At 45.0% G+C, this 26689-nt stretch overlaps 7 protein-coding genes across 7 annotated transcripts; 4 read left to right on the top strand and 3 right to left on the bottom strand.

Annotated features, from left to right (window-relative positions):
- Positions 1–1398: 1398 nt before the first annotated feature.
- Positions 1399–2886, bottom strand: V8C40DRAFT_273394 (terpene synthase family protein; the record flags this gene model as incomplete). The annotated part of the gene is made up of 7 exons (XM_083220477.1): positions 1399–1746; positions 1815–1848; positions 1904–1993; positions 2049–2205; positions 2275–2552; positions 2607–2672; positions 2723–2886. 7 exons carry the CDS (start codon positions 2884–2886, stop codon positions 1399–1401), a joined length of 1137 nt encoding a protein of 378 aa, XP_083076340.1.
- A 4385-nt stretch (positions 2887–7271) lies between these two features.
- Positions 7272–8600, top strand: V8C40DRAFT_263254 (uncharacterized protein; the record flags this gene model as incomplete). Its single annotated transcript, XM_083219443.1, has 16 exons — positions 7272–7293; positions 7351–7363; positions 7430–7445; positions 7509–7523; positions 7671–7688; positions 7743–7757; positions 7818–7838; positions 7899–7919; positions 7993–8013; positions 8072–8092; positions 8145–8165; positions 8222–8242; positions 8293–8313; positions 8375–8395; positions 8447–8464; positions 8526–8600. 16 exons carry the CDS (start codon positions 7272–7274, stop codon positions 8598–8600), a joined length of 360 nt encoding a protein of 119 aa, XP_083076339.1.
- A 1048-nt stretch (positions 8601–9648) lies between these two features.
- On the top strand, positions 9649–15493 carry V8C40DRAFT_237608 (uncharacterized protein). Its single transcript, XM_083214277.1, has 8 exons — positions 9649–9976; positions 10042–10906; positions 10960–12623; positions 12685–13032; positions 13091–13711; positions 13786–14737; positions 14801–15109; positions 15164–15493. The coding sequence occupies exons 1-8, from the start codon at positions 9804–9806 to the stop codon at positions 15329–15331; spliced, it is 5100 nt and encodes a 1699-aa protein (XP_083076338.1). The 5' UTR covers positions 9649–9803; the 3' UTR covers positions 15332–15493.
- Positions 15494–16105: 612 nt separating this feature from the next.
- On the top strand, positions 16106–17173 carry V8C40DRAFT_273392 (2EXR domain-containing protein; the record flags this gene model as incomplete). The annotated part of the gene is made up of 1 exon (XM_083220476.1): positions 16106–17173. The coding sequence occupies one exon, from the start codon at positions 16106–16108 to the stop codon at positions 17171–17173; it is 1068 nt and encodes a 355-aa protein (XP_083076337.1).
- Positions 17174–18439: 1266 nt separating this feature from the next.
- V8C40DRAFT_237603 (uncharacterized protein) lies at positions 18440–19767 on the top strand. The gene has a single exon (XM_083214276.1). The coding sequence runs from the start codon at positions 18452–18454 to the stop codon at positions 19667–19669; it is 1218 nt and encodes a 405-aa protein (XP_083076336.1). The 5' UTR covers positions 18440–18451; the 3' UTR covers positions 19670–19767.
- Positions 19768–20755: 988 nt separating this feature from the next.
- Positions 20756–24409, bottom strand: V8C40DRAFT_273390 (quinon protein alcohol dehydrogenase-like superfamily; the record flags this gene model as incomplete). Its single annotated transcript, XM_083220475.1, has 2 exons — positions 20756–22732; positions 22790–24409. 2 exons carry the CDS (start codon positions 24407–24409, stop codon positions 20756–20758), a joined length of 3597 nt encoding a protein of 1198 aa, XP_083076335.1.
- Positions 24410–24978: 569 nt separating this feature from the next.
- Positions 24979–26169, bottom strand: V8C40DRAFT_285417 (Gfo/Idh/MocA family protein; the record flags this gene model as incomplete). Its single annotated transcript, XM_083222364.1, has 2 exons — positions 25566–26169; positions 24979–25502 (listed from the first exon to the last, which is right to left on the bottom strand). The coding sequence occupies exons 1-2, from the start codon at positions 26161–26163 to the stop codon at positions 24979–24981; spliced, it is 1122 nt and encodes a 373-aa protein (XP_083076334.1). The 5' UTR covers positions 26164–26169.
- Between the last annotated feature and the right edge of the window lie 520 nt (positions 26170–26689).

Below are 26689 nucleotides of genomic sequence, written 5' to 3'. Positions count from 1 at the left end.
CAACTCCTGCATGCTGCTTCTTTTGGATCAGTAATCTACTTTTCAGGAGGCTCTGGAAGACATTGGAACACAGCCACCTGCAGATCTCTATGAAAGGGAGTGTCAGGGAAGGCTTGTCGGTGTTGGCATTCTCAGAGCTTATGCTCGTGCCTCGGACATTGTTCACAAGTGAAGTGTTTTACCGTTGGGGGAAAAAAGGCCTGAGAAACATCTGATATTTGCGGGCAAAACAGCCCGCTGTAATCACCGAGACTCAGTGCTGACACGCGGGAACGTGGATTTAACCGAGTCAGATTCGTAAACGGAAGTGGGTAGAAAAGAGTCAGCGTGGGGTCCATTAGCTCTTCAACAGGCAAGGAACCTTTTTTGCTTGCATGCCTGGTCGGACACTGGCGGGGGTTATGGACAATACCGGAGTAAAAACTCAATCAATGGGTGTTTCGAGATCCCTGGGGCCTTGGGGAAAAGCATATGCTCGTAGATTACTTGTCGATCATTGCGATGATTAACCAACAGCCTTATATCGCTTGATGTTAATTCCAATCCCCATGTGTCTGATCCGTTGTTTTACTTCCCTCTCTTCTTTGAGTTAGTAGTTAGTTGATGAGGAATTGTTAACGCGGCCAGCAATGATAAAAAAAAGAAAATTGGTAGCTGCACTCCGACAGATGCAGAGCTAAATTGGATCTCACAGAACTCATGCTGGAGATTAAGTATTGCATGCTATGCACTTTAGCACCCCACAACCCTCCATCTTGAGTCTTGAAGACTCCAAACTCGTATTGAGGAGCCTCAGAGCCAAGTATAGTAGAGTCCGACATATCGAGCGACCTCCCCATAGCCCAGATATTGAACAGCACTATCATTACTGTTGAAATGTAGATTCAATATGTTCAATTGGCTTGATTGGCTTAATTCCTTACTAGACTCAAGTCGGACATAGGGCCCTTATATATACCATCTACTACTAATCGCTTGTATTCGGCATATACAGTTACCCTCATAGTTACTGCCCCTCTTCAGCACTTACATTGACTGTAACTATGAATAAGATGCAGATGCTATTATGACCGACTTTTCTGATGTACAGTAGGCTTTCAAAACCGCAATGTAGAGTTGGCCGTGTACAGGGTAGCAGGATTGTAACAGAATCTTAGAGAAGATCAAGGATCTTCGAATATATAAAGCTGGAGAAAAATACAGGTCTTGACACAATTGTACGATAAATGGGACGGAGGATTTAAAATCAAATCTTGCCAACCAAAAATAAGAGGTCTGATTTTACTTCGTTGTAAGATGGATCCAACATCTATATCAAATAAACCTTAAAACGCCAAATACCGCTATGAAACTCCTTCTGAAATGCCATACACATGTTAAAGAACATAAACCATCTCTCTAAGCCTCAACCACTGCCAACTTCGGACTCTGCGGATTTTCAAAAGTGAGGGGCACCAATGCCGACCCATCAGCTTGTAAATGCTTGGTGACACCATATCGCTCTGATGACAACATCCAGTCAAGCAATCCCGTTGTAATAGTCTGGCAGTTCTCGATGTATTTCTGTATATCCTCTGATAGCTTCGTGTCGGGGGATGCAAGCGCCTTGAGAACCTGGAAGGCCTCTTCGAAGGTGTTCACCGAAGTCTGAAATATGTGCATGAATTCTTGGGTGACTGTGCCGATATCGTCTGTTCCGCTAGCATAGGCTATGACGGGAATTATGTTTTGAATGACGCCGCTTCTCTAATGAGGAATCTTCGTTAGATGCCTACTGCTCATTCTCTGTTTGAAGCTGAAGTGTATGTACTTACCAGTTCCTTCTGGCAGGAGTAGATATCGTTGATCCTGTTTTTTAAATTAACATACAAACAGAATCTTATATGACTCTATCATCTCTTACATCATGCAAAGTCTGGTGATTTCTTTCCAAATGACTTTCATGGGGGCGGATTCAACAATCTCATCTGGCAAGGACACATTCCTAGTGAACCTGATATATGTTAGTATTGACCACCTCAACAACCCAACAAGAGACTAGTACCTACTCGCAGATAGCAATCCCGGGGGTGATGCCTGACGTGCCGAAGCGCATCATTGTAAATTCTTCTTGTGTAGGGATCAAATCATCCTCTTGTTGAATATGCTCAACCAAGCAGCAGTTCACATAGTGTTCAATTTCATTGTATAATCGCTGTTTTCGTGCTATACGTTTCTCATTAGTATGCATTGAAGCCAAAATTGGTACACTGCGATGCAAAAGGGAATACGAACTGTGGTTCCATACCGCTGTTAACGGTTTAGCCACATGGTCAAACATGGTCATGCTGGGTAGAGGCTGGGTCGAGGCTGCCTTTTGGTGAGAATCATCCAGTTCCAATTGGAGTTTGATGTGATCCAGTGATTGTTCGCAAAATATCCGAGCTAAGTCTGCATTTGAGATGATGCCAGTATCGTCTTCTCCATTGTCAATAATATCGTCCCATGTGAATACCCAGACAAAAAACGCTGCCGAGGCCTTCAGCTCTTCCCATTCTGAATAAGGGAAGCAACTACCCGAGGGTGGTTAGTTGAATTCAAGGAACGTTGATGCGAGCACTTTTTACCAAGCTGCGAGATATCCAAAATCACAACGCTTGACACCAGCGCGTTTTCTTCTATCATGAATGTTCCTATGCTTCTTGTCAGCAAAAATAATTTTCTACCGAGTAAAAAGACTAACTCGTCGACAAGTCTATCCACCCATTGTCGAATCTCATGCATATACTTGTTTACACCCTTGGGGAAATTCGCCAGGGGGACTTTCAGGTTGGGAATGGGAAGAGTGCTACCACTCAACATAGAGGCGAGCTCATTAGCTCCAAGGTCGTATCTGCTGGGCGCCATGGTTTATTTGTCTGGTTGAATAAATTGTCGTTTGGTTTGAATAAGTCTTTGCTAGCGGGAATGCCATGGTTGTTTTATATGATATTGAGTCTGGAGGCAGCCATGACGATTTCCCGAGTTCATCATAGATCTCGGCGTGTATTCAATAGGGACTAACGACTGACAATAAAAACAATAATACTAAGGCTACCTATTAGAGCTCATTCACAGGTTTCACGATTCTATTTGGTCCTGGCCAGTGCTTCAGCGTGGGCCGCATTCACAGACGTGCCCACAAAAACAGGTCGATGGGAGATGACCCATCGTGATGGGACATCAGTAAAGATGTCATTCACATTCCGGATCAGATGACGTTAATCACTCTTTATTGGATATATGTTAGCAAACCTGTGTGGCAGCCTTGCTGGAGAGAAGCTGAGCATATCCGAAAAGAGAGTAAATTTCGGACGCTGCAGCATTTGGTAGCGGTGAGATCCACAACTCCCTCCGGCTATCGTGTGGGTTCGATGGAAATGTTTTCGAGACTATGCATCCTTAGCTCTGTTGATTGGCCTGCGACATAACAGGCTATCTGTTGGACAATACGGCGGAGCATCACTGCCACTACCAATAGTTGACTGTGCGAAGCGAAGCATTTTTGCATAGCTTGAGGGCTATCGCAAATGCATGATCAGTAGCCTCGGTGTATCCGACAGCAAGGCACACACCAATGACGCTATTCGGAGCCCTTTGCCCGACCAGATTGTGTTGCAATTCTGTGCAGGGTCTTGTCTAGATGCCAGATTAACGTGCCAATCACACCTTGTAACGTAAGACAAAGCCCTACCTTAGCCTGATGTGTAGCATTCGAGGGACTCAGCTCGCCACGCTGCATACAGTACTCTGATATTCAGCTTTGCACGAGCACGGCTGTGCAGTGGGGATGTAAGCGCTGTGAAAAGCTGGCAAACACCTGTAGCGATTTTCAGTTTTGATTCGCGCGACATGACGATATCGAAGACATGCTGTCGGTCATTCTTCAGCGCCGAGAGATATCTCTGCGTATCTTACAAAGCGTAAGCCGCGTCATATTTGACTCATATTGATGAAGAACTGTCTTTCAGATATCGAAGATGGTCTTTATTGTTCCATAGGTGTTGATACTGTGCTAGAATGCGAAGCGACTGGTATCCTTTGCGATTAAATGCACCCGATGATCTAGAAAGCAAAGCACTAAAGCATAGATCTCCCGCCGGCTAAAAGTGGGAGCATAATGCTACCTATTGAAGATGATCTCCAGGGAGGGAGAGACGGCCCCATATGAACCGGTCCGCTGTTAAGGGAGCCGACATGGTGGAAAAGATTAAAATGTGGCACCCAGTCAGATGCCTTGTTCGAGGATAAAGTGAGACAGAGGCCAAGGGATCGCCATTTGGATAAAGCATATTTTCAAATTAATAGAGGTCCAGCCACAGTGAAATTCTGACTTGAAAATCTCATTCAATCAAGGTGAATATGTCATACTGCAAAGGCAAGATTGAAAGAGTGGCGGTGATAGCCAGTCAAAGGCCTGCAACAGAACAGTCAGCCATCTACCAGTAGAATCACACAGGCTCAAACCAGGATGAAGTTCAGCACATCACATCTTCGTTAAGATAGCTTGGTAGACGAAATATACGATGTAAAAATGGTATCAATGTGGCGCGGATGGGTCTTGGAAGTCAACCCTTACTTGCGATTCGACAGATTCCTCACGTGCGACTCTCAAGCCTTGTACCTTGCATCACGAAGACAAATCATTAGTCGCGTTACCCAATCAGTTATATTTCATTGGGTATGATGCAAAATGACGCGCATAATCCTGCTTAATACCTCATAATATGTAGAGGGCAAGGCGAGGTTAAATACTTGGTTACATCTACTTGAGGGTTAATTACAAGTCGCATGTACTCTAGAGCTGCTAGATCCTTATCAACGCTCGAGAGACATCAAACGGGAGACACAGCAATGTTGCGGTAGTGCTAAGCTGCTTCGATTGAATCCAGCTGGCCGAGTACGTGAATAAACTTCAATAGGTGTGTAAATGAAACTCGATTTCTGCCTACGATACATCGGCATAACTCGTAATGAGACAAAGAGCTAAAACAAACTTCGTCGGTGATGGCGATGATGCTCTACCACGACTATTCACTTATTATACAGTCAACGCATTCAAGGCAATGAGTCATCTTACTGTCTGGAAAGAACTCAATTACGCTTAAGTTGCGGTGATCATGGCATATTTGAGTCATTTGGCTTTTGTGGTATGAAGAGATAGCCCCAAATGGTCTTATAGATGCTGTACCTAGATGGATAGTAGGAATATAAATAAACAAAGACTTATTGAACAAGTCTATAAGCTTCTCAACATCTGCTATGAGAAAATGCGCGGGATCTCATTACTGGAGGCCCGCAAGCTGGACAAACACTTCTTTCCAAGGGCCTCTCAAATGCAGTTTACATGGTATGAGGCTGTAGATGCAGCCATAAAGCGTATAGTTACATTAATACACGAAAAGAAATGATTGAGGGGTAGCTCTCAATCATACAGTGTCTATTTACTATATCTGCCTGTTACTTACACGTCTCTGCATTGGCTCTGATCAATCTTGGTAGATTCGATCAGGTTCCAAGGCAACACCACGTGGTGGTTGCAGAGGCCGATTTCTTTGCCCACGACACCCAGCGCTTAGAGAAATATGGAGCAAGAGCGCACCTAGGTAGCACAGCATATCAGTTTGCTATGCCACGGAGGGTTTTCCATTGAGCGAAACTTGTGTCTCGACTGTTTGATGTTTGGCCTTGCGTCGAAGAGTTTTTGGCCCCGTCAACGCCGGTATTGTGAGTACCACGGCTCTGAACTGTGAGACTTGGCCTTGCGTCGCAGGGCTTCTAACCACGTCAACGCTGGTATTGTGAGTACCACGGCTCCAGATTATGCGATTTGGCCTTGCGTCGCAGAGCTTTTGGCCCGGCCAACGCCGGCTCAAATATCCGAGTGAGATGCTGGAATTCTCTGCCACGGAAAAAATAAAGCAGCCTATACTTTTACCAGCCAGATCCCTTGAGCCAACTGTCGCGGATTAAATGTCATCCCACTTGTCGCTTTTGTACGGGCGTGCGCAGTTGTCATCAGGCTGAATGAAGGTCGTCGTCGTTATTTGATCTGACCTTGGAATTGACACCAGCTGCGACATACTGTCTATTTGCGGTAGGACTGAGTGCTCCGTAAGGGGATGAGGTAACAAATGCTGACCACCATTTCTCAGATAGGTCGATGAATGAGTCGCACTCAGGGCCTATTTCACCCTTCTCGTGCGCTTCACGAATCCTTGCTTGCGCTTTCTGTAATGAGAGCTCCATCGATTTCTATTCAATGAAATACTTCTCCCCGTCCCTCACAACAAAAAATTCCATTATCGGTGGCTTTCTGTGACTTTCTTGAATCCGTACGGCGTAGACACTCTTGATGCTGAATGAGTCTCGTCTCAGGACGCCGGCCTTGGCACATGCTTGACACTTCTTTGACAGTTGTCAGCTCTTTATTCGGCTTTTGTCAGTTTGTTGGATTGCTCTTTCATTTCCACCATATGGCATTTCTACATTTGGACCAGACTCTCGCGAATTCTCTAGGAAGTATCGAGATCTTCCCAGTCAGGTTCGTTGCCGTCGAGACTAGCCGGCGTTTTTGTTGAAGATTCGAAAGCTCCGTGTGCATAATTGGAGAAGACGAATTCCATTGCAACAATACTAAACCTTCGTCTTTCTTGATTGATGTAGCGGGCTTTCCTGCTTGCATTATGCCTTATATCTATAGTAGATGTAGTAGATATAGTAGATGTAGTAGATATAGTAGATGTAGTAGATGTAGTAGATGTAATAGATGTAGTAAATATAGTAAATGTAGTAGATATAGTAAATATAGTAGATGTAGTAGATGTAATAGATATAGTAAATGTAGTAAATATAGTAAATGTAGTAAATATAGTAGATATAGTAGATATAGTAGATATAGTAAATGTAGTAAATATAGTAGATGTAGTAGATGTATTAGATATAGTAGATGTAGTAGATGTATTAAATATAGTAAATGTAGTAAATATAGTAAATGTAGTAAGTAAGTGTAAATAATAATATTTCATTGCGACTCGCTAAGATAGACATGAGTACCTAGTACTAAGGTAAGTGTGCAGAGTACGTAAGTACGTATACATCTACGCGCTTCCTGATATCGACATGGTATCGATACCTGATACCGCTCCTTCCAGTTCGACATGCAGACCTTTTCCAGACTTTTTTTCCCCTGGAGAACTTTTCTTTCTTTTTTTCTTCTCCAAGTCCCACGCCACGTCTGTTTTGTAAGTATCATGAACCACTCCCTTAATCTCTGTTCATGGAGCAATTGGTAAGATTTAGAAGCTATGCAATACTGACTTTGGTTTGCAGTACCAATTTTCCCGTGAGTCTTCCGTGCACTACGCCGATCCACCTACACCGACCGTCTAATCTGTTGCTGCGACCATAGACAATACGAATCACTCGTAAGTCCCCGTCGAGGGATATTCCAGAGTAATCCAACATGAGCTAACGATGTTTGATGCCAGTTCTTCAAGATGCCTGTATGTATGAACATCTACCATACTATGTGCCCAGTGGTTACTCAAACCACCATTCCACTATACCTCGCCTCCCTTCACCTTTCGTCCCCCATGCTCCCCATACTGTGGGATATTGTTTCATGTACTTACAGGTGTATGATCTGGTAGGCGACCAAACAGCCACGGGTAAGTCAGATATCGACGGAATGTCTTCAAGTTGACATCACTCAAACATAATAGAAAGGATCTATTGAAGTAAGTTGTATTGTCTGCAAGATTAAGGATATTTTATCTAACAATAGTTTGCAAATACAGGAGGCCGAGAAAAAGTTGGAGGTAAAGCTATACTTTCTTGATAATGACGAACTAAGCAAATCTCGTTGACACTCTCTCCAGGATCTGCGCAATGACTTGGGGGTGAGTTTGAACCAAGCTGCCCATAACCTCTTGAGGTAGGCACAAAGTTAACGACATTTTGTCGCCGCCAAAGGCCGTTGTCAAGAAGATCAAGGTAGGTTTGGTCTTCTCAATCTCGTTATGCCACAGACAATCTAACGGCTTTTTTACAGGATGCAGAAAAGGAGAAGGAAGTAAGTACAGCCAAGTATATTTTGCCGAAATCATATCATACTAATGTCGTAGAAAATTGTTGATCAAGTCAAGGTACGTTTTCTGTCATTCCGATGACTTAAGTCATGGTAATCTGACATATAATGAAGCACTGGAAGAAAGAGCTCGCTGTAAGGAATTATCGGACTTTTATTATACAATTCCTATTGACAACCTACAGTCTCGTGCCCGCGACGAGGACGTTAGTATGCCCGATTTCCATGATAGGTCATTACTAATTCAGTGTCTCGGTAACACCACAGGAGCTGAACGCCGAGGTCGAGGTAAGCATCTCATCATGGTAGTGGGCGAAGAAAAAAAGCTAACGATTTCAGGCCCTTTTCGAACAATGTGTGAGTATATTCATAGAAAAGTATATGCAACTTAGAATACTGACAAGGCTTGTCTAAATAGGGAAAGAAGGATGAGGAAGTGGCCAAGAAGGCCGAGGAGAACGTGGGGGAGGAGACCCGAACATCTTGGTGGTAGTAAATATTAACGTATGAATACAAATGTTTGGGGAGCATCACATTAAAGTAGCGATGGTAGATGAAAGTAACGACAGTAGAAGAAAGTAGCGGATAGTAGAAGAAAGGAACAAATAGTAGAAGAAAGGAGCGGTAGTAGAAGAAAGTAGCAAATAGTACATAGACGCCAAGACCTCTAGTAAACCACCTACCGTCGCTAAAGTGCTGGATAGCCAATTCGGGTGCTGTCCAACAAATCCCGTGGTTAATTAGGTTACTCTCAATTTGCCATGGACGATATACTGGATCGTCTTTGGTGGGCTTTGTGTATTCACAGCTAGTGCTTGCATTTGTTAATAAATGACGCAATTTACATGTTGTATTGTTGTTTGGCGTATTTTGTAAAATCTGTGTTAGAGTCTAAGGCTGCCTAGGTACTGTACGGGCTCGAGTGACTTGAGAAAGCGAGACAAAATTACACCATTGATGCACAGCGACTTCAATTGATGATATTGTGGCACGGCTAATAACATGCCCGCAACAAGTTACAACGAACTTCGTTGGTAACGTAGATGTAAAGGACGAGTACATTAGTAGTCAACACGGGCTCAGCATGGCGAACTTTTCAGCACTGTAAGGCTGATAAAAGGGCGCGCGCATACAAGATGGTACGAGTACAGTGCAACAGGTCGTATAAGTAAACGTCGTAACCACCAAAGTGGAATCTCAGCTCTCCAGCGGAGATGTTCCGTTCGGCCGTACAAGCGAGACCATGACTGATTGAGATGTACTACCCGCGGTCCTGCAGATCTATTGCGTTTCATAACGATGATCCAAGGGTACCGCTGGCGGCTAATGTTCTTTTTACGCGCCGTGGTTTTGACATTTTGGTTGACAGATATTCCGACACGGCTTAGTGCCAATTTCCGGTCAGGCCGTTTTATGCATGTTGGTTCTGCAGTTTCTAAAAAGAGGTACTCTAGTCTTTCTACGTGCAATAGTTGCGTCCGAACTGCTGTATTTAACATACCTAGGTACGGCGCTGATGTTCACGACCCCAAAATTCCTCACCTATTTCTGTTACCAAGTTCCTCCCAAGTGTGCGCATACTGTTTTTTTTTCTTGTTGTCTTTTCGCCGTTCTCTACCAATATCTTGCACTCAGCATCTTATACCTTGTGGTTTCAGATACTCCTTGGCCAGTCTGTCGCAATCTGGTCCCCATAATGTCGGCACCAAAAATGAGCCAGGACGCCGCTCGGGAACTTGTGGAGTCCATCGCTGATGATCATGGCTACGTTCCCGAGAGTATCTGGAAGGCGTTAAAACCTGAACATCGCGAGACATTACAGAGGAAGATGAGAAACTTAGAGAGCATCGCCGGAACCGCTATTTCTACGTCCGTCACTATTTGAGTTAACTACACCAATATCGCTATGACGCAGTAACTTACTCTTCCTTCAGTTTAGCCAAAAACTTATATACGAGTGACGCAAGATTTGTTTTCGAGCTTCTGCAGAACGCTGAAGACAACTCATTCACCGAAGCACGGAACTCCCATGAGGCCCCTTATGTCTCCTTCGAAGTGTATCCTGACCAAATAATCATTGAGTGCAATGAGGATGGTTTCCAACCCGAGAATCTCAAAGCTATCTGTGCAGTTGGCAAAAGTTCAAAGTCGGGAGCCCAGAAAGGATACGTTGGAGAGAAAGGCATCGGCTTCAAATCTGTCTTCATGGCAGCATGGAAGGTTCATATTGAATCTGGCCCCTTTAGCTTCTTTTTTAAGCATAAAAAAGGAGATCAAGGACTGGGTATGATTACGCCAGTGTGGGGAGATCCAGACGAAGACGAAGAACCATGCCTAGGGACACGAATGGTGCTGGAACTTGGCGATGGCCACAGTCCGATTTCCCCATCCCAATACCAGATTATTTTGGACCAGTTTAACAGTCTAAAAGAAAATATTCTTCTTTTCATGCGAAACATTGAAGAGATTCGGATTTCTGTCTTTGACAACGAGGAGAAGTTGATGAAGTCAAACACTTTTTCGAGAGAGCGCATCGATAGAAATCTCATCAGGCTTACCCAGGTATCGGAAACGGCCGGTAAAGTGGAGAGTTCGTCCAGAGATTATTATCTTTTCAAGCATACTGTTGGCGGCCTGGATAAAAATGAACTCCGGACGTACTCCGAATACGAAGAAGAAAACAAGTCATATGCTTCGGCAGAAATTGTCCTGGGTTTCCCACTGACTGAGGAATCAGTACCCATTGTGGAGTACCAGGAGATATTCACATTTTTGCCTATGAAACAAGCGGGTTTTACGGTAAGCTACTATGCCTGCCATATTTATACATGCATACTGATCATCTATTTTAGTTTCTAATTAATAGCGATTTTGTGACCCAAGCCAATCGACAGGACATTGTCATGACATCTGGCAGAAATATAGGTATCCGACGAGGGATAGCGGATGCATTCATTCAGGCCGCCCTTGAATTTTGCGATCATCCCAAGCTTCAGTATACTTGGATGAGATATTTGCCAGAAAAAAAGCAGCACTTTGATCCCTATTGGTCTCAGTTGGTTGCTTTACTGCAAGAGAGACTGAACAAGACTGCGATTTTAAGACCGAGAAGCGAAGACAATTTCCGTTTAATATCTTCTCTACGCTACTCTGTGGAATCTCAGCTTGACAGCCATGGAGAACCGTTGTTCAGAGACAACAACCCGGAAATGCACATCTCGAAGCGTTATTCGAAGGACGATATCATGATTCTACGAAGTTATGGCCTAACAGAATACACCGCATCTGAAATCCTGGATGCCATTTCGCTCGATCTCAATACAAGCGACCCGAGAATGAGGTCTAAAGATATGGATGATGATTGGCATACAAGATCAGCAAACTACCTAAAGAGCATTCTTCTATCGTCCAACACCGCCCTCCATTCCAAGTTGCGCAGTTTGCAATTGCTGCCACTTCAAGACGGAACATGGATTGCAGCTGTGAATCAAGAGATATTTTTACCAGAATCAAATGGACTTGAAGTCCCCCCAGATCTCGATTTAAATATAATTGATTCTGAAGCTACGGAAAATGCCTACCGTCGGCAACTTTTCAGTATTTTGGGCGCAAAAGAGGCCGAGATCTCCTTTCTACGTCGACGCATATTGGAGAGAAAGTGCAAGGCTAAGTATTTAAAACACTCTGCTATACAACTCAGATACATGTTCTTAACGGACAAGCATAAACATCCCTCAGAAGACAGGAGAAACATCCGTTTCGTTGACAGCAAATGGACCTTGAAAAACCCTTTTTTGACGGATATATATATGCCTGACGATAAACCATTTGGTCCTTCCAAACTACTTGAGAACGTTGAGGATACTAATGGTTTGTCAGTTCCATTCCTTCACCCTCTCTACCTGAATCAATTTTTCCAGGGAAGTGATGAAGTTATGCAGCTCAGTTCATGGAAGAATTGGCTATGCAGCTATGCTGGGGTTCGACGCCATCTGCGGATCATATCCAAAGAGGACAGAGGCAAGCTTTCGAAAGAATGTCTTTACGTGGCATCCCATCTCCCAGATAAATTTCTCGGATATTTGGGCTATAATTGGGGTCAAGAGAGCAAGGAAATAGAATCTTCGCCTGCGTTGATCCGCCAATTGAGAGCTATAGAAGTTCCCTTTGACGATGACGGAGTAGCTCCTCTAGAAGACACTCATCTTCCGCTCCCGAACTTAAAACACCAGTGGGAAAGATTTTCAAGAGGGTTAGAATATTTTCCGTTTCTGCAGCTCGATGACGAAGTTACACATGAAACATACGTCAAAGATTGGGGCTTTCTGGTTTCATCTCTCGGCGTCAAAGCTGAAGAAGACCTTAACTTCTATTTAGACGTTCTAATATATATCACGGACTATCATGAAGAGGACGAGGACGACATCGACGATTTCTTTCGTATCTTTGAACTATATGGCGTTATCTACGGCAAGTACCTGGAATCTCCTGACGACAAGAATAAAAAATTGATCATGTACGTTAATAACTCCGCTCTTGCTCCTGATTTCGTACGCTTACCATATATCCACAAACAGAGATCGGTTTTACGAGCATAATTTGGTTTGTATCCCAAAGACCCAGCATGGATATTTCCGTGTGGTAGACCAATACGACTGTGTATGGGAGGGCCCGGAGTCGTTGACTATTAAAGAGCCACTAGAGGTTAGATATAAAGCCCTGGCGATTAATAACCTTTCGACTGTCAGGCTCCTTTTCACCGATGTACTCGGTGTAGGCAACTGCGACGAGAAAACTATATGCGATCAGCTCAACAGTCTCAGAGAGTCGGATTCTAATGATTGGGGTAGAATTAAGAGCCTTTACAAGTCCCTATGGAGCTTGTTAAGCAAAAACAAGTCAAATGAAGCTAGGGAACTCGTGAAGTAAGTTGAAGCGAAAGTAGTCTTTGTCATGCGGAACAGGGCTAATAATTTTTTACAGGAGCAAATTCGTTGAGGAAGCTTTGATTTATACAAAGTTTGATAATTGCTGGAACAAAGTCTCTCAATGCCTCTGGTCCAGTGCAACGACGGTTCGCAGTAAGAAGGTCCTAGAGAGCGACTACAAAGAAATGAAGTCGTTTTTCGTCGGATTCTTGGGTGTGGAGACGCTCACTCTTGGACTGATATACACTGAGCTCTCCAAATTGGGAGAATCCAAGCCAACAGTGGAATTGGTGAAAGAGCAATTCTTCGCTTTCAAAGACCACTTCCACATGATCAGAGATTACAAGGACATCAAACCAGATGGGATGAAGAAGTTCAAGATTTTCCCGATAAGACAACCTGGTGCCCAGCAAAACATCCAATTCTGTGATGGAAATACAGAGTTCGCGATAGCAGATACGCTCCCACTGGAAGAAAATTTTCGAAACCAAATCAAAACCTTGGGCTTCACCTTTGACGAACTTCATTCGTTAGGTCCTGTCATAAGATGGTTGGGACTTGAAGAAAGATATCTCTCATGTCTAGTTACAGAAACCTCAAAGGTGGAGGACGATGACCGTGTTCTGAATCACTCTTTGAGTCATAACATCGAATCGAGAGCTCGTGCTTTATGTCGGTAGGTTATATACCCTTCTTTTATATATATATATATATATATATATATGTGCAGTGACTAACTTTTCTATTTAGGATTGCCAAACACTTCAACAGCCCACGGTGGCGGACAGCTGAGGAAATTCACAATCTGTATTACCTCTTAAAGCAGGCAAAAGTCTTTGAGACGGACAAAATATCGTGTGTACAGGTCGTGCAGCAAGGTGACCGGTCATATTATCACGAGATAAGCCGCAGCAAGTTTCATCTAGAAGAGAGTGGTGCAGGTCTCGACATCTTCGTTCCTCAAGAGAAGAAGTCTAGAGCACTTTGCCTTGCTCGAGATTTACCATCACGGCTGTTTGAATGGATGACAACGAGTGGCTCTGCGAAGAACCCTAGCTCTGCCAATGACCGAAACCATTCACTGGTGAAGGATATCCTGAAAGAGGACTCTGACATCTATAACCAAATTCTCCTCGAGGAAGGGATAGTCGATATCGACATAGAGGACGAAGAAGTTTTTGATGACGAAGACTCAGTCTCGACTAGTTCGACAAGAAGGGAAGCCTCCGAACTAAGTGATTCAACAGAAATTGGATCAAATATGGCGACACCCTTGACAGATATGTCCTCTCCAAGGATGGATTTCGATCATGGTGAGATACTAGCTACTGTTGTGCATCAAGATACAATTGTTGCTAGCAGCCGTGTTACTTCTTCTCAGAATATTACTGGGCTTTTTGTACAGCAAACTTCACCTCATGCATCTGGGGAGAGAATTGAAGCATCTACCTCCTTGCAAAGAGAAGTCGCTTCAATTAACCTTGGGTATGCTGGGTTACTGAGCCATGTTGTCTCTTCAGCACGAAGAGCATCGATTCCCATGAAGGGTACTTTTGGTATGGATGCTCTGAGAGAATCTTTGCCCTCATTGCCGACCTCCAATTCCAATAATTTTGGAATTGGTAGTTATGGGTTCAACTCTGCCGGTATCCTTCCTCATATGGAGAGAGAGAAGATGATCGGAGCTGCAGGAGAGCTATATGTGAGTTTCCAAGTGACAAAAGAGAATGGGTTAAAGTTCCCTTCATACTGACCAAAAACTTAGATATTTGAACTTCTAAAAGCGTGCAACCCTTCACTGCCAGATTTTGGCACGGATAACTGGAAGAGCACGATTCGGTGGTACGCGAAGAAGCATCCGGAATATGCATCTATGCAACCTTGGCATGGCCGTGAGACGTCAGATCTTGTCTACCATGACAAAATGGGAACTTTCACGAAGTTACTCATAGACAATTGTTACTTTGATGCCAGGACCTGGGAGCATAGGAGACCAACATACCACTTTGAGGTAAAAACGTCAGTTTCTTCTTGCGAGACTCGCTTCTTCGTAAGCAAGAACCAGTACAAAATGGTACGGACTCCCTGATTGATGTATTTTTGGTTCACTGCTAACAAAAGATTTCAGTTACACGATAACCGTGGAAAAGAAGATTCCGTATACATTATCATGAGAGTCTTCAATCTCGTGAACGGCAACATCGGGCTACGTCTCTATGTGGACCCAGCGGAGCTGGAGGCTAAAGAAGAGCTTTTGTTTACAGCGGAAACGTGGTCTGTTGTGCCCGGCGCTTAGACTGTGGTGTATAGTTTGGTTACTCCGTTATATTAGCATCATTGAAGTATATAAACAGATAACAAAACATGGACTCTGTGGCTGCACGCATCTAAGCGGTTCGTGAACATTACATCAGTGTTGATAGCCACTCATATCTTCTGTCACGGTCAGCTATCGCACATATGGCATACCACAGTACTTGTCCCATCTGTGAGTCATCGAAGTTCACTAATGAGAGAGGCTCTCGCAATCTGTATGACCAGGAGATACTAATTTTTCATGAATGAAACCTTGTTGACTGAAGCCAATGGGGAGACGTGCAAGTGATGAAGTATAATATCATTGGCAGTTATCCACATGTGCAAAAGCCTTTGTGGCTATCCCTAACTTCATGCACCATATAACTTACAGATACATGGGAGGCGTCCAAATAGAAGTCTTTGTCTAGCTTGCAAGCCTCTAGTAACAAGATTTCACCAATTTTTCCCCGAGTATCGACATGTTGAGAAAGTTAATTATCCAATAGATGTTTGTTTGTTTACATCTACTGCCCACCGGCACACCTATATATGCGACACGGAGCCCCCCCTTCATCCGACAACAATTTTCCCAACTCAACTCTCCCTTCAGCAAGCTTCCGTCATCCTCACTGTTATCAAGCGACAACACAGTCAACAAACCGTGGTCCGAGAAAGGCATACATACAGTCCAGAATCCATCTTATTTTCCATGAAAGCAATTTTCAAGGACATCATGACGCTTGTAGGAGAATACCTTGACGGTACATGCAAAATGCCATCGGAATTTCATCAATTTGCGAATTTACCAACTGAGCTAAGGCTCAAAATTTGGAAACACGCCTTACAACCACTCAGCCCGTCCCGCCCTAGAGCTCATTTCTTCTCGGTGACTAACTATAAAGAAGACGGCGACGCGTTAAAAAATCTCAGAGTGCAATGTCATCTAGGTTCTGATTGCGAAATTAATCATGGTACTACATATTGCCTTGCTGCACCAAAATTTGGCGACAGCCATTCGTGGACCAACAATAACCCGTCTGCGTATCTCTTGGACTATGGCATGTGGAATGCATGCCATGAGTCTAGGGAAGTTATCGAGAAGCATTATAAAATGAACCACTGGACAGCAAAGTTTCGTCAAGGCCGAAGCTCAATGGATGACAACCTACCTATGGACGCCTGTGTGCCATTCATTTATCCACACAGTAGCGGGAACTGGTGCTTCGCTATTCATCCAAACCAAGATCTCGTCTGCCTACAGCCCGTTAACGCAGGCACTGTCGGCTATTATAGGGAAAATCCGTGCTTTATAGAAGACTTCTGCATGGTCGATTATGCGATCGGGATGCGCGGCTTTCCTAACATGGCGCTCGAATACGATCCTAGTTGGTGCGATGGTCTTGACGAGATGAGGAACCCGAATGTTCTATTTGAAGAGATGAGTCCTCGAGGTCTTTTCGTACGCATTATAGTCTGGATGGTCGAAAATCATTCACGTAACGAAACGCTATATCTTGTCGATTATAATTTGAAGCGAACCAGGACCGAAGACAGTCATGCCTTGTCAAACAAACGAAAAGTTTTCAGCAGTATCGATCAAAGATTTGTCGAAGCTAGCCCGAACTTTAGAGATTACTCCGACACTTGGAGTCGTTCAGCACTCGAGTTCGTGGATAACATCGACATTCTATTCAGCGGCACCAACCCCACACATTCTTGTTTAGGGCATGGTTTTGGAGGCGACGAGTTTGGGTGCAATGGATGCGATTCTTGGGGAAAATGGAGCTGGTACAGCATCTGGGATCATGTTGGGGTTCTAGAATGCGAGAAGGCCGAGTAACTCAGATGTGTTAAGAAAACATACTTTCGAATGAGGAGCTGTGAAGATGTCACCTGTGACGGTGCATTTTGTAGAGATGGAATAGGCTCATTAAGGGGATTTATTGTTGAAGTAGTTTTTGATAGGTAGATGGAAAACGCCGTGGCTCCCACTTGTCACTACTTGCAATGCTGGCTGGCGAAGCCTTTGGTAGCAGGAGTGGCGATGGTAGTACAATAGTGCCAAGTTTACAGGAAATATCATCACTCATTTCTATGAGATACCCAAAGGGAATGGACCCAGAACGTATGTATATCCTCATCAAGCCTAGTTGATGTTCGGCAGTTTGGGTGTAATCCGATTGGTGTGAATGCGAGTTCGTATTGATGATTAGACGTCGCTTACACAATGGAAGGCATCTTTCCCCTTGAAATGCTTCGATTACCTGTAGATTCATAGCTTTTCTTTCTTCAAAGGCAAATTGAAAGCAACTCTCAAGACTTATCTTTCAGAATGGACTCCACGAGGCGACATTATTCCGCCAATACTTCGAGTGGCCGAGAACAGTCTGCTATCGTCAGCTGCTTATCATATCATTTACCTATATCGCGTCTATAGCGTCCCCGCGGGAGTTATACGAGCTCTAACTCGTAGCTTTATACGCCTATTTTACGCTATCTCCTGGTGCTAGTTCTAGAAGAGAAGCTGAGCAAGAAGCATCTCAATTGCCGAAGCCTTTGCTAGCCGCGGGAAATCGCTGAAATGCGGAGATATGGTCGGTATCGAAGTCGGCTTAATAGAGAAATAAATACGAGGATCTCTAAGTATGTAATGGCACTTATAAGAACCCCTCTTCACCTACGTAGTGAGCAATATACCCGTCGGATTCCCCTCGACGAGATGGAGCCCTGACGATCTCAACACGGCCTCATATTCCGATATCTCGGTTTTCACCTATCTTTGATGTTTTGCTCTTACCGTCGCCTATAACTATTAAGCATTTACCCGTCGGCGTCACCCCGCATCCCCAGATTTCCATCTCCGTCGCGATCTTTTAGATATGAAGCTCATGTAACTGTAGTGCCAGGGGATGGCACATAAAAGTCAGGCATCAGCCGTTGACTCTTCAAGACCTGGCTTCTGCTATGCTGTCAAGGGCACCAAGCAATACTTTGGATAGTATGAAGGCCTAAGATTCCGAATTTTGGCCTTTTTCTCACCGTCTTTTGTACAAACGAGACTGATTCTGTTCGTCGGCTATCTCGCTTGTTTCGCTTTCACCGTGGGGTTCCGTCCAAAATGGCCCGGCTTTTGTATCTTCTAGTCGGCCTATTCGTTGGCTTGTCCCACCAGACGTGCTCAACCGATGAAGACTGCAGCCTTAACGGCGTTTGTGCCAAAGGTGGCGTCTGTCAGTGTGACCCCGCGTGGACTGGCACCGACTGTGGCGTGCTCGACATCCGTCCAGCCAAGCGAAACGGTGGCTATAATCTGACTCCAGAGGGAACGTCCTCATGGTGCTCCAAGATTATTCAGGACCCGAAGGAGAGTGATCTGTATCATCTCTTTGCCTCTGAGTTCACTCACGGATGTGGTCTTGACTACTGGGCTCCCTACAGCCGCATCATTCGGGCTGAATCTCGCACAGGTCCCGCTGGCCCTTACAAATTTGCCGCTGAGGTTGTGGGAACCTTTGCCCACAACCCAACTGTCGTCTACAGCCCTGCGGATAAAGAATGGCTTTTGTACTATATCGGATGCCCTACAAACGTGACGGATACATGCCAATCGAAGAGCTTCACCTGCGGACCAGGCAACGACGTCAATGGAGAGAGTGGCGTTTCTGTCATGAGCAGCAGTGATCTTCGCAAGTGGACTTTCAAGGGACAAGTCATGCAGGGCGATAACACGAGCGACTGGGATGCCGATTTGACAAACCCTACCGCATTCCCTCTGTACTCCAGCTCTTGCGGACGCGCAGAGTCAACCGCTGATGGTGGACATTGTCCTGGCCACACTGCCGCTATGCTGTTGGTCTACCGTGGTTGCCCAATCAACTGCGGTGGTTCCGAGTTGATCAACGTGGCCTTCTCAGAGTCCGGCTATGAGGGTCCATACAAGAAGATTGAGTCACAGCCAATCTTTGACGATGCCAACGAGGATCCGTTTGTATGGCGCGACAAGCGAGGCAACTTCCACATGCTTTTGCATTCCCTCGAGCCTGCTGGTGGATTTGGCTGGGGACCTCAGGTTGGTCGTCATGCTTATGCGAGGAACTACACAGGACCATGGACATTCGGCAACCGAACACTTGCATTCAGCACGTATGTCCAGTACGATGATGGATTGGTTACTCAGTTTAACCGCAGAGAGAGACCGGAGTTGTATTTCTCGAATGATGGACAGATGACACCGCTGTTGCTGTCAACGGGTGTGCAAGAGCAAAACAGTGGCCAAAGTTACAGTCTCATTGTCCCTCTTGGAGACGCCGGAGCGAAGGCTCAAGGCCAATCTTGAGCGATGAGCTGCTGGCAGTTCGCATTAGATTAGGATAAATAGTGTTCGTTACGACGCAATATTGATCTGAGTAGCAATAAAGATTCGATTCGTATGGATGTCTTAGCTAATTATGAAGTTTTGGAGTCGACTATGTGAAATGTGGTGTTTGATGAAGAAATTTTTGTATAAGGAGTGACGGCAGACCCTCATCGAGACGCGTGAGTCAAAATCACAAGCCATAGGCCTGCACCATCAGTAAAAGATGTCACTGTAGTTCAGCTTCAGCCTCAAACCGGATAATCTTTCTTGCAGAGCTACAAGCTTTCTGGATAAACGTAGGCTCAATATTCCAAAGCCGACGCTACATTTGATCATTGGAAGAGAAGCTTGGGGTTTTTAGGGAGTGGCTACCTACCTGTATTCAGCATCACGTGTAATAATTTGAAACTACTTCGTTATAATGAAAGACACTTGAGGAATTAGCTAATAGCTACCTTTAGAGGAAAGGACATGTAGTGACATAACAGACACCCTGGCTGTATTCGAGGCACTGTATATCTTTTAACTGCCTATCTAGGTGGATACTTATACTGATAAATAGAAGGTCTTTCTTCTCACCCTGTTCCGATCTGACTTTGACTTCTACGCTGTTTTAACCTATTGGTAATCGAAGCTTTTGAACGAGGGTCACGAACACGATAATTTACTAGAGTCTGTCATATGATCCACCGCTGGGCTTATAAGCTTGAAATTAAGTATAGGCCTCTTAATCATGGATGTTATCGTACGTAAGTGAGACTGCACTATGTAGCTAACCGACATCGCCAACAAAAACAAGCAAAGGGATTGGCCTCACTTCCTCATAGAGTCGGTCACGACAAAACACTTTGGGATACGCCATCAGGTAACGGAGCCGGACAGAGCTTAGGCACAATGAATTCTATTGGATCACCATAATGTTCACAATTGTCTCGCAGACTGTTTGTAATACTTGAGTATTTCGCGTGTAGTAAATGATGCCTTACTCTTTCCATATCTACCCAGTGCTCATATCTTCGCCGTTATAAGAGCTTTTCGGTATATTCAAAGCATTTCTTTATGAATTTAGAGTTCTTTCGGCTCTGACAAATTAAAACGCAGGAATGTTACACCTGATTTGTGCCCCATTGCCACCATATTACCTTGTATGGCCACGGCATTTGACCTGTATTCTCTGGGAAGCCATAGAAGAGGTTTTCCACCTTTGGTTATCCACTCTTCATCAATCAGTAATAAATCGTGTTTCGGGGATTCTGCATTTTCCTGAGGAAGATTTATGACATATCGATGGTTTAGGCAAAGAAATGGTCCATCAGGTAAATACTTGACAGAGGTGCATCGAAAACTCAACGAAGGGTCTGCAACAGCACTCCGCGGAAGGTCGTCGTGGAACCAGGATTCTTGTAAACACGCGCCTGTCACTGCATCCCAAACTCGAATGGAGCCCAAATCGTACACTGCCGCGAATCTTTTGCCTTCCGGCAAGAACGTGATGGCCTGAACCTCGTAGAACTGCCTCCAGAATCTCCTCTCAACCTTTCCTGTTACCACGCTTTGTAACTCTATTCCAAGGTGATCAAAACTAGATGCCAACTCCTTTCCATCGGGCGAGAATGCGATCGCTGTGCAACGATTTCCCGAAACAGTCCCTTGATACATTCGTCGACCCATTGCTACATCCCATAGGGATATTTCACTGCGTCCTACCGCTAGCGTCCCGCCATCTGGTGAAAATGTACATATTAACTCTCTCCACGCCTCAAATTTGTCTGGTTGGACGGAAGGCCATAAGGGGACGAAAATCTCTTTCTGGAGAGCCCCTTTTGACGTATCCCATAGCTCTATTTTTTCCTGATATAGCGAAGTAGATAATGCTAGTGTCTTGCCATCTGGCGACAATACCATCTTCTCAATGCTTTTCAATATTGTTGATCTCGATCTTAGTCTTGCCGTATCTCCGGTCATCCACATCCGCATGCCTAGATCTGCATTCCACAGTCGTATTGTACTGTCACTTGACCCCCCCGCTATTATCCTACCATCTGGCGAGAATGCAATTGCGCATATCCTGTGGTCATGATCCATATGAGTTTCTTGGTCTCTGCCAGTTGCCATATCCAACACTCGTAGATTTTCGCAGTGCTCCATTCGTCCCAAAAGTAGCTTTTTTCCATCCCGTTGAAAAGTAATGGCATTTATCGGTCGACGCGGATGCGAGGTCATGAACGTTTGACAGTGGGCACCAGTTTCCACATCCCATAGGTACACTGTTCCGCCTTTGTGACCTGATGCTATCGTCTTGGAATCAGGCGAGAACGCCATAGAGTAAATTAGTGCTTTTTTTTTTTTTATTTCTTGGAATGCCCTTGAAGGCAAACATGTTGCGGTATTCCACAACTCTATTGGGCCGTGCAATGTTTCTATTGTTGCAAACATCTCGCCATCTAGCGAGAACGTAGCGAGTGAGAGTGGCTCCTCCGCTTTCAACATCTGTGAATACCCACACGCTGTTGCGCCATTCAATAGTATGTCGCTTTTGTGCAGCTGTGTCGACGGGTTCTTCTTGTCTAGTAGCACAATGACTAGAGTTGACTGATTGCCAGTGGAGTCCTGTCTGTTAGACACAAACGCGAGTGACTCGCCATCAGGAGAGAATGAAACCGCGATGATATCATGGTCAAGAGCTGTAAGGGTATGTTGGATCGCACCGGTTACTGCATCCCATACTCGTACTGTTTTTCTACAGCATGACGCTATCGCCTTGCCATCCCGAGAAAAACAGACGGCCGTAACTGAAGAAGCATGGCCCTCAAGCGTTTGTAAGAGGGCATTGTTGGTTTTGATAACTCCTTTTATATCCTCAATAAGTGGCAGACGTTCTCTCCATTGCCGCCGTTTCATGTCACTTGATACCTGGCTGAACACCAGTGCCGAGCCATATACCTGCAAGGGGGCGCGAGTAACAAGTGGACCGTTATTGATTATAAACCTTTCTGTGCTGCGTAGGAACTTCGAGAGCTCAGAATCCGTGTCAAACTGTAACTGATAGGTAACACTTAGTGTTGATACCTACCTAGGTAAAACTCTTTCTGCACATACCTCTCGCAACATCTTTTGTATGGAACGTACACCATCTGTAAGTCCACCCAGTAGAGCTATACTCTCTAACCAGCGGAGTACGTAATCTTTCAAGAAAAGCCACAATTTCTCTCTGAGTGCTAGTCTAGTTTCAGGGTTTGTACCATATGCGTCGCAAAAATGGTCCGCCCAGTAGAAACAAGAGTATCTCATCGAAGCCAATGGGTTCGGTTCAGGTGTCGGTGCGTATTCCGATCTAAAACCAAAGTCTGGGAGACTATATATATTTTGTGGTAGTGTCGAGATGGCTGCGGTTGACTGATCATAGATGTCCGCATGTCTTTGGGCTGCATCGGACTGGAACATCTCTGTTGATAAAAAGTCTTTTGCTGACTGATGAATGAAATATACAATCCCTTGGCGAATCGTGAGAAATGATCCACACAAAGTAACAAGCTTTATAAGAGATTCGGGGTGTTCTGAAATCTCTTTTGGTAACCCAGACAGAATTCCTAGCTCGCCTAAGCCGAGCGGATGATACGTCGTAAAGATTGTCGAAAGTATGTCCCAGCAGAATTTTGCATTTCCTTGTCGTTGATGTCGAATCTGGTCGATCATTCTTTTATAAACTGCTGATAAATCCATTGGCATCTCCTTCACTACCTCTGCTATCTCCCAGCTTTGAACATCTTCAAGCTCTTTCATCATGAGAGATACCCACAAAAATGTTCCGTTGGCTTTTTCTCTCAAAGCATCTTTGAGTTCATCTCGTTGGCCTTGATTATCCTGCACTGAAGGTAGTTGTGAAATTCTATGCTCAATATATATATCCACAGCATTAGATACCGTTTCTGCGTTTGCTTTTAATTCGAGACTGAGTATTCCATTTCGTATAAAAGACTCGAGCTTTTGTTGGATATTGAGGTTATTCCGACTAGATACAATCCATTTGACTCGAGGCAATGATGCGTATTTGGTAATGAAGTACAAAAGCTTAGCTGAGTCAGTCTCGCATTCGTCTAGTGCGTCGACAACAAACACAATATCCCCGACCTTTGGGTCGCGTAGAATGTTTAGAAGCATGTCGGATAAAGCTACCCAGGCGTTTGCATCGATGAAGAGGTCTTTTCCTGCATGGTTATACCTCTCCTGAACATGCGATATCAATGAGGGCTCTTGGATAATGCTGAGGTAAATAAGGCCACGCAAAACAGCATTTGCGTTGTTGATGCGCGAATCCGTGCCTTGGCAGAAGAAATAAGACAAAAATGTTGTAGTTGCCTGATCTATTTGCTTCGCCAGTCTCGTTCTTGGCATCAGCTCATCGATAATGGCACATAACAGCATTGTCTTCCCTTTTCCCGGGTCTCCTTTGATCCAAAGCAGTGTATTCTGTTCATCATCGCGCCACTGTTTGAAAGTATCGTTCTCGAAAATCCAATTGGAGGACTCTTTTAGAAGTCCACCTTTTGTCTGTTGGATACGTGTCTTGTCGTCGCGGGGGTCGGTCAGCCTCAAATCCTTCAGGCACTGGTCTGTTTGGTCCGCTACCGGATTCTGTATATTGCCTTGATAGATGGTGACGTTGTCTCCAAAGCTATTGTTGGAAACGTTGCGAGAGCTTGGCTCCATTGAATTCATTGTTCAACGACCGTGAAATAATGAATGCGCAAATTCTAGGCAGCTGAACTTGTCGGGCACGCAGCCTTGGATGCAGGCCGGGTGATGGACACATTATATTGCCCAACCCCTCACTCTGACACGGAATTTATAACCAATCATAAACTTCAGAGCTTTTAGGCCATTCAATGGCTCTGCATTATCAAACCTCATGGTAGCGAATAAGATTTAAGCAGGCAATAACTAATATACGGCTGTATGTACAGGCATCCATGCCACAGCTGGTGTTGTTATATATGCCTTCAAGTTTGTGTGATTCGAGATGGTATGTACATGTTACTATTCCCTAAGAACTCCTACTTATATCTTCGCATATAAATAATTACTTGCTATAAGAAACATCTAATGAATAGTAGATCTGCGGTAAAAACACTTGTATGTATTTTGCAGGGAAATGCTGTAATGTGGTTACATTCACGAGGTGGGACCAGAAATAAAATAAAAAAAACGTCAATATCGAAAGAGTAATATAATTGGCCATAAGGCGGTATTTCCCAATAATTCTTTGTATCACCGTAGCATATGACTCTTCAAACATAACCCGCATCCTTTGCAATTCTATCCAACAGCCTATGCAGTCTCAAACCATCCTCAAAATCAGGAACACTCTTATCGCCGTGAGCATAAGCCTCAAACAAACGAGCCGTATTTTGTCCCGGAAACTGCACGCCCTCAACATGCGCCGGCATGCTCACTTGCCAATCAACAACCCGCGACTCCTTGTCCTCACCCGTCTGGATGCGAATTTCCCGCTCCGAGTGGCCCATCTGCAGCGGGCCGTTGACTGTGAGCTCAATCTCGCCCTCACTGCCAGAAATGATCCATCGCAGGGTCTTGCCAACGAGCCCCCCTGGGCGGTTGTAGTTGACGCTGGCGATGGCACCGCTCTCGAGGATGCCTTGGACAAACATGTGGTCTGGGGCAGTCTTGGGGTAGGCTGGGTCAACAACCTCGCCAGTCTTTGTGTCGATGAGTTTCATGATCGGATACTGCTGTGAAAATGATGCCTTGACTGTGGCAAAGTCGCCCAGCACGTAAAGGAAGCTGTCAAAGACTGTTGCATTGTTAGCGCGTTCATCAAGTCGAAAAGATTTGGAGGGCTGCATCAATGACTTACAATGGCCAAATGCAATGTGGAACTCGTTACCACCGCTCTTAAAGTCCAGGTAATAAGGGGCATCCGTCATCCAAGTACTGGGATGTCCAAAGAAGGGTGAGTACTGGACCTGCGTGCTCGTCACCTTGCCAATAACTCCGCTGTCGAGGAGCTCCTTGAACTTGATCAGCGCAGGGTCGAGGCGGAACTGCGAGCCAACAATCGTCTTGACGTTTGCCTCCTTGGCCAGCTTGGCCAACTCCTCAGCTTCTGCTGCGTTAGCTCCAAGAGGCCACTCGACAAAGACTTGCTTCTTGGCTAAGAGAGCAGGCTTGGCCACTTTGTGGTGGCTGGTGACGATGATGGAGACAACCACCAGGTCGACGTTGGGGTCGTTGGCAATGTCTTCGGGGTTGCCGTATGCCTTGACGGTAGAGGGCAGTTTGTGGAAGTCGATGGACCTTTGGGCAGACTCGACAGAGGAGTTGCAGACAGCAACAATCTCGTAGTTAGGAGAAGGGACGAAAGTAGCCAGATGAGCGGCCACAGCCCAAGCTCCGGGACCAAGAGCAGGACCAGTGGCGCCGAGGCCAATGATGCCAACTTTAATAGGAGCCATTTTGGTGATGTAGGCTTTTTTTTAAAAAAAGATGTTAGTAGATGAAGCTGATGATGATGATGATGATGGCAATGATGGAACTGATATTGATCGTGTTCAACTCATCTACATCACTCGAGGGCGCGAGGCACTATTTGTACTCGATCAACCTGACGTCTTTTTCCCTCTCCCTCTCTGTCTGTATCCATCACATATGCACTTGGCCCCTCCGTTCTCCTACTCCTCCGTAACATTAACAACGAGCCCCGTGTCCGGTCCGTCTCGCCTCCTCCTCCGGCGCTCAAATCACATTATCAATAACACCATCCGGAACTCCGTTGTCTCAAATCAAACGGCAATAGTAAATTTGTCTCTTCGGATGAATAATCTACTCGACTCACACCCCCCATCAGATCTTAATCTGGCGCCACCAGATCAAGTCCTCATTTGCTCTTCCTTCGACACCCCTTGCCGTTCTCCACTCGAACTCCGGCCCGCTCCACCCAAACTCCGATGGCCAGAACCAGCTTCGGAGGCGCAATCGCCC

This window comes from Trichoderma camerunense, assembly GCF_050948025.1.
Source record: "Trichoderma camerunense strain CBS 138272 chromosome Unknown V8C40scaffold_4, whole genome shotgun sequence".
In the NCBI taxonomy this organism is placed as follows: Eukaryota; Fungi; Ascomycota; class Sordariomycetes; order Hypocreales; family Hypocreaceae; genus Trichoderma; species Trichoderma camerunense.
This window is presented reverse-complemented; position numbering and strand designations above follow the sequence as displayed.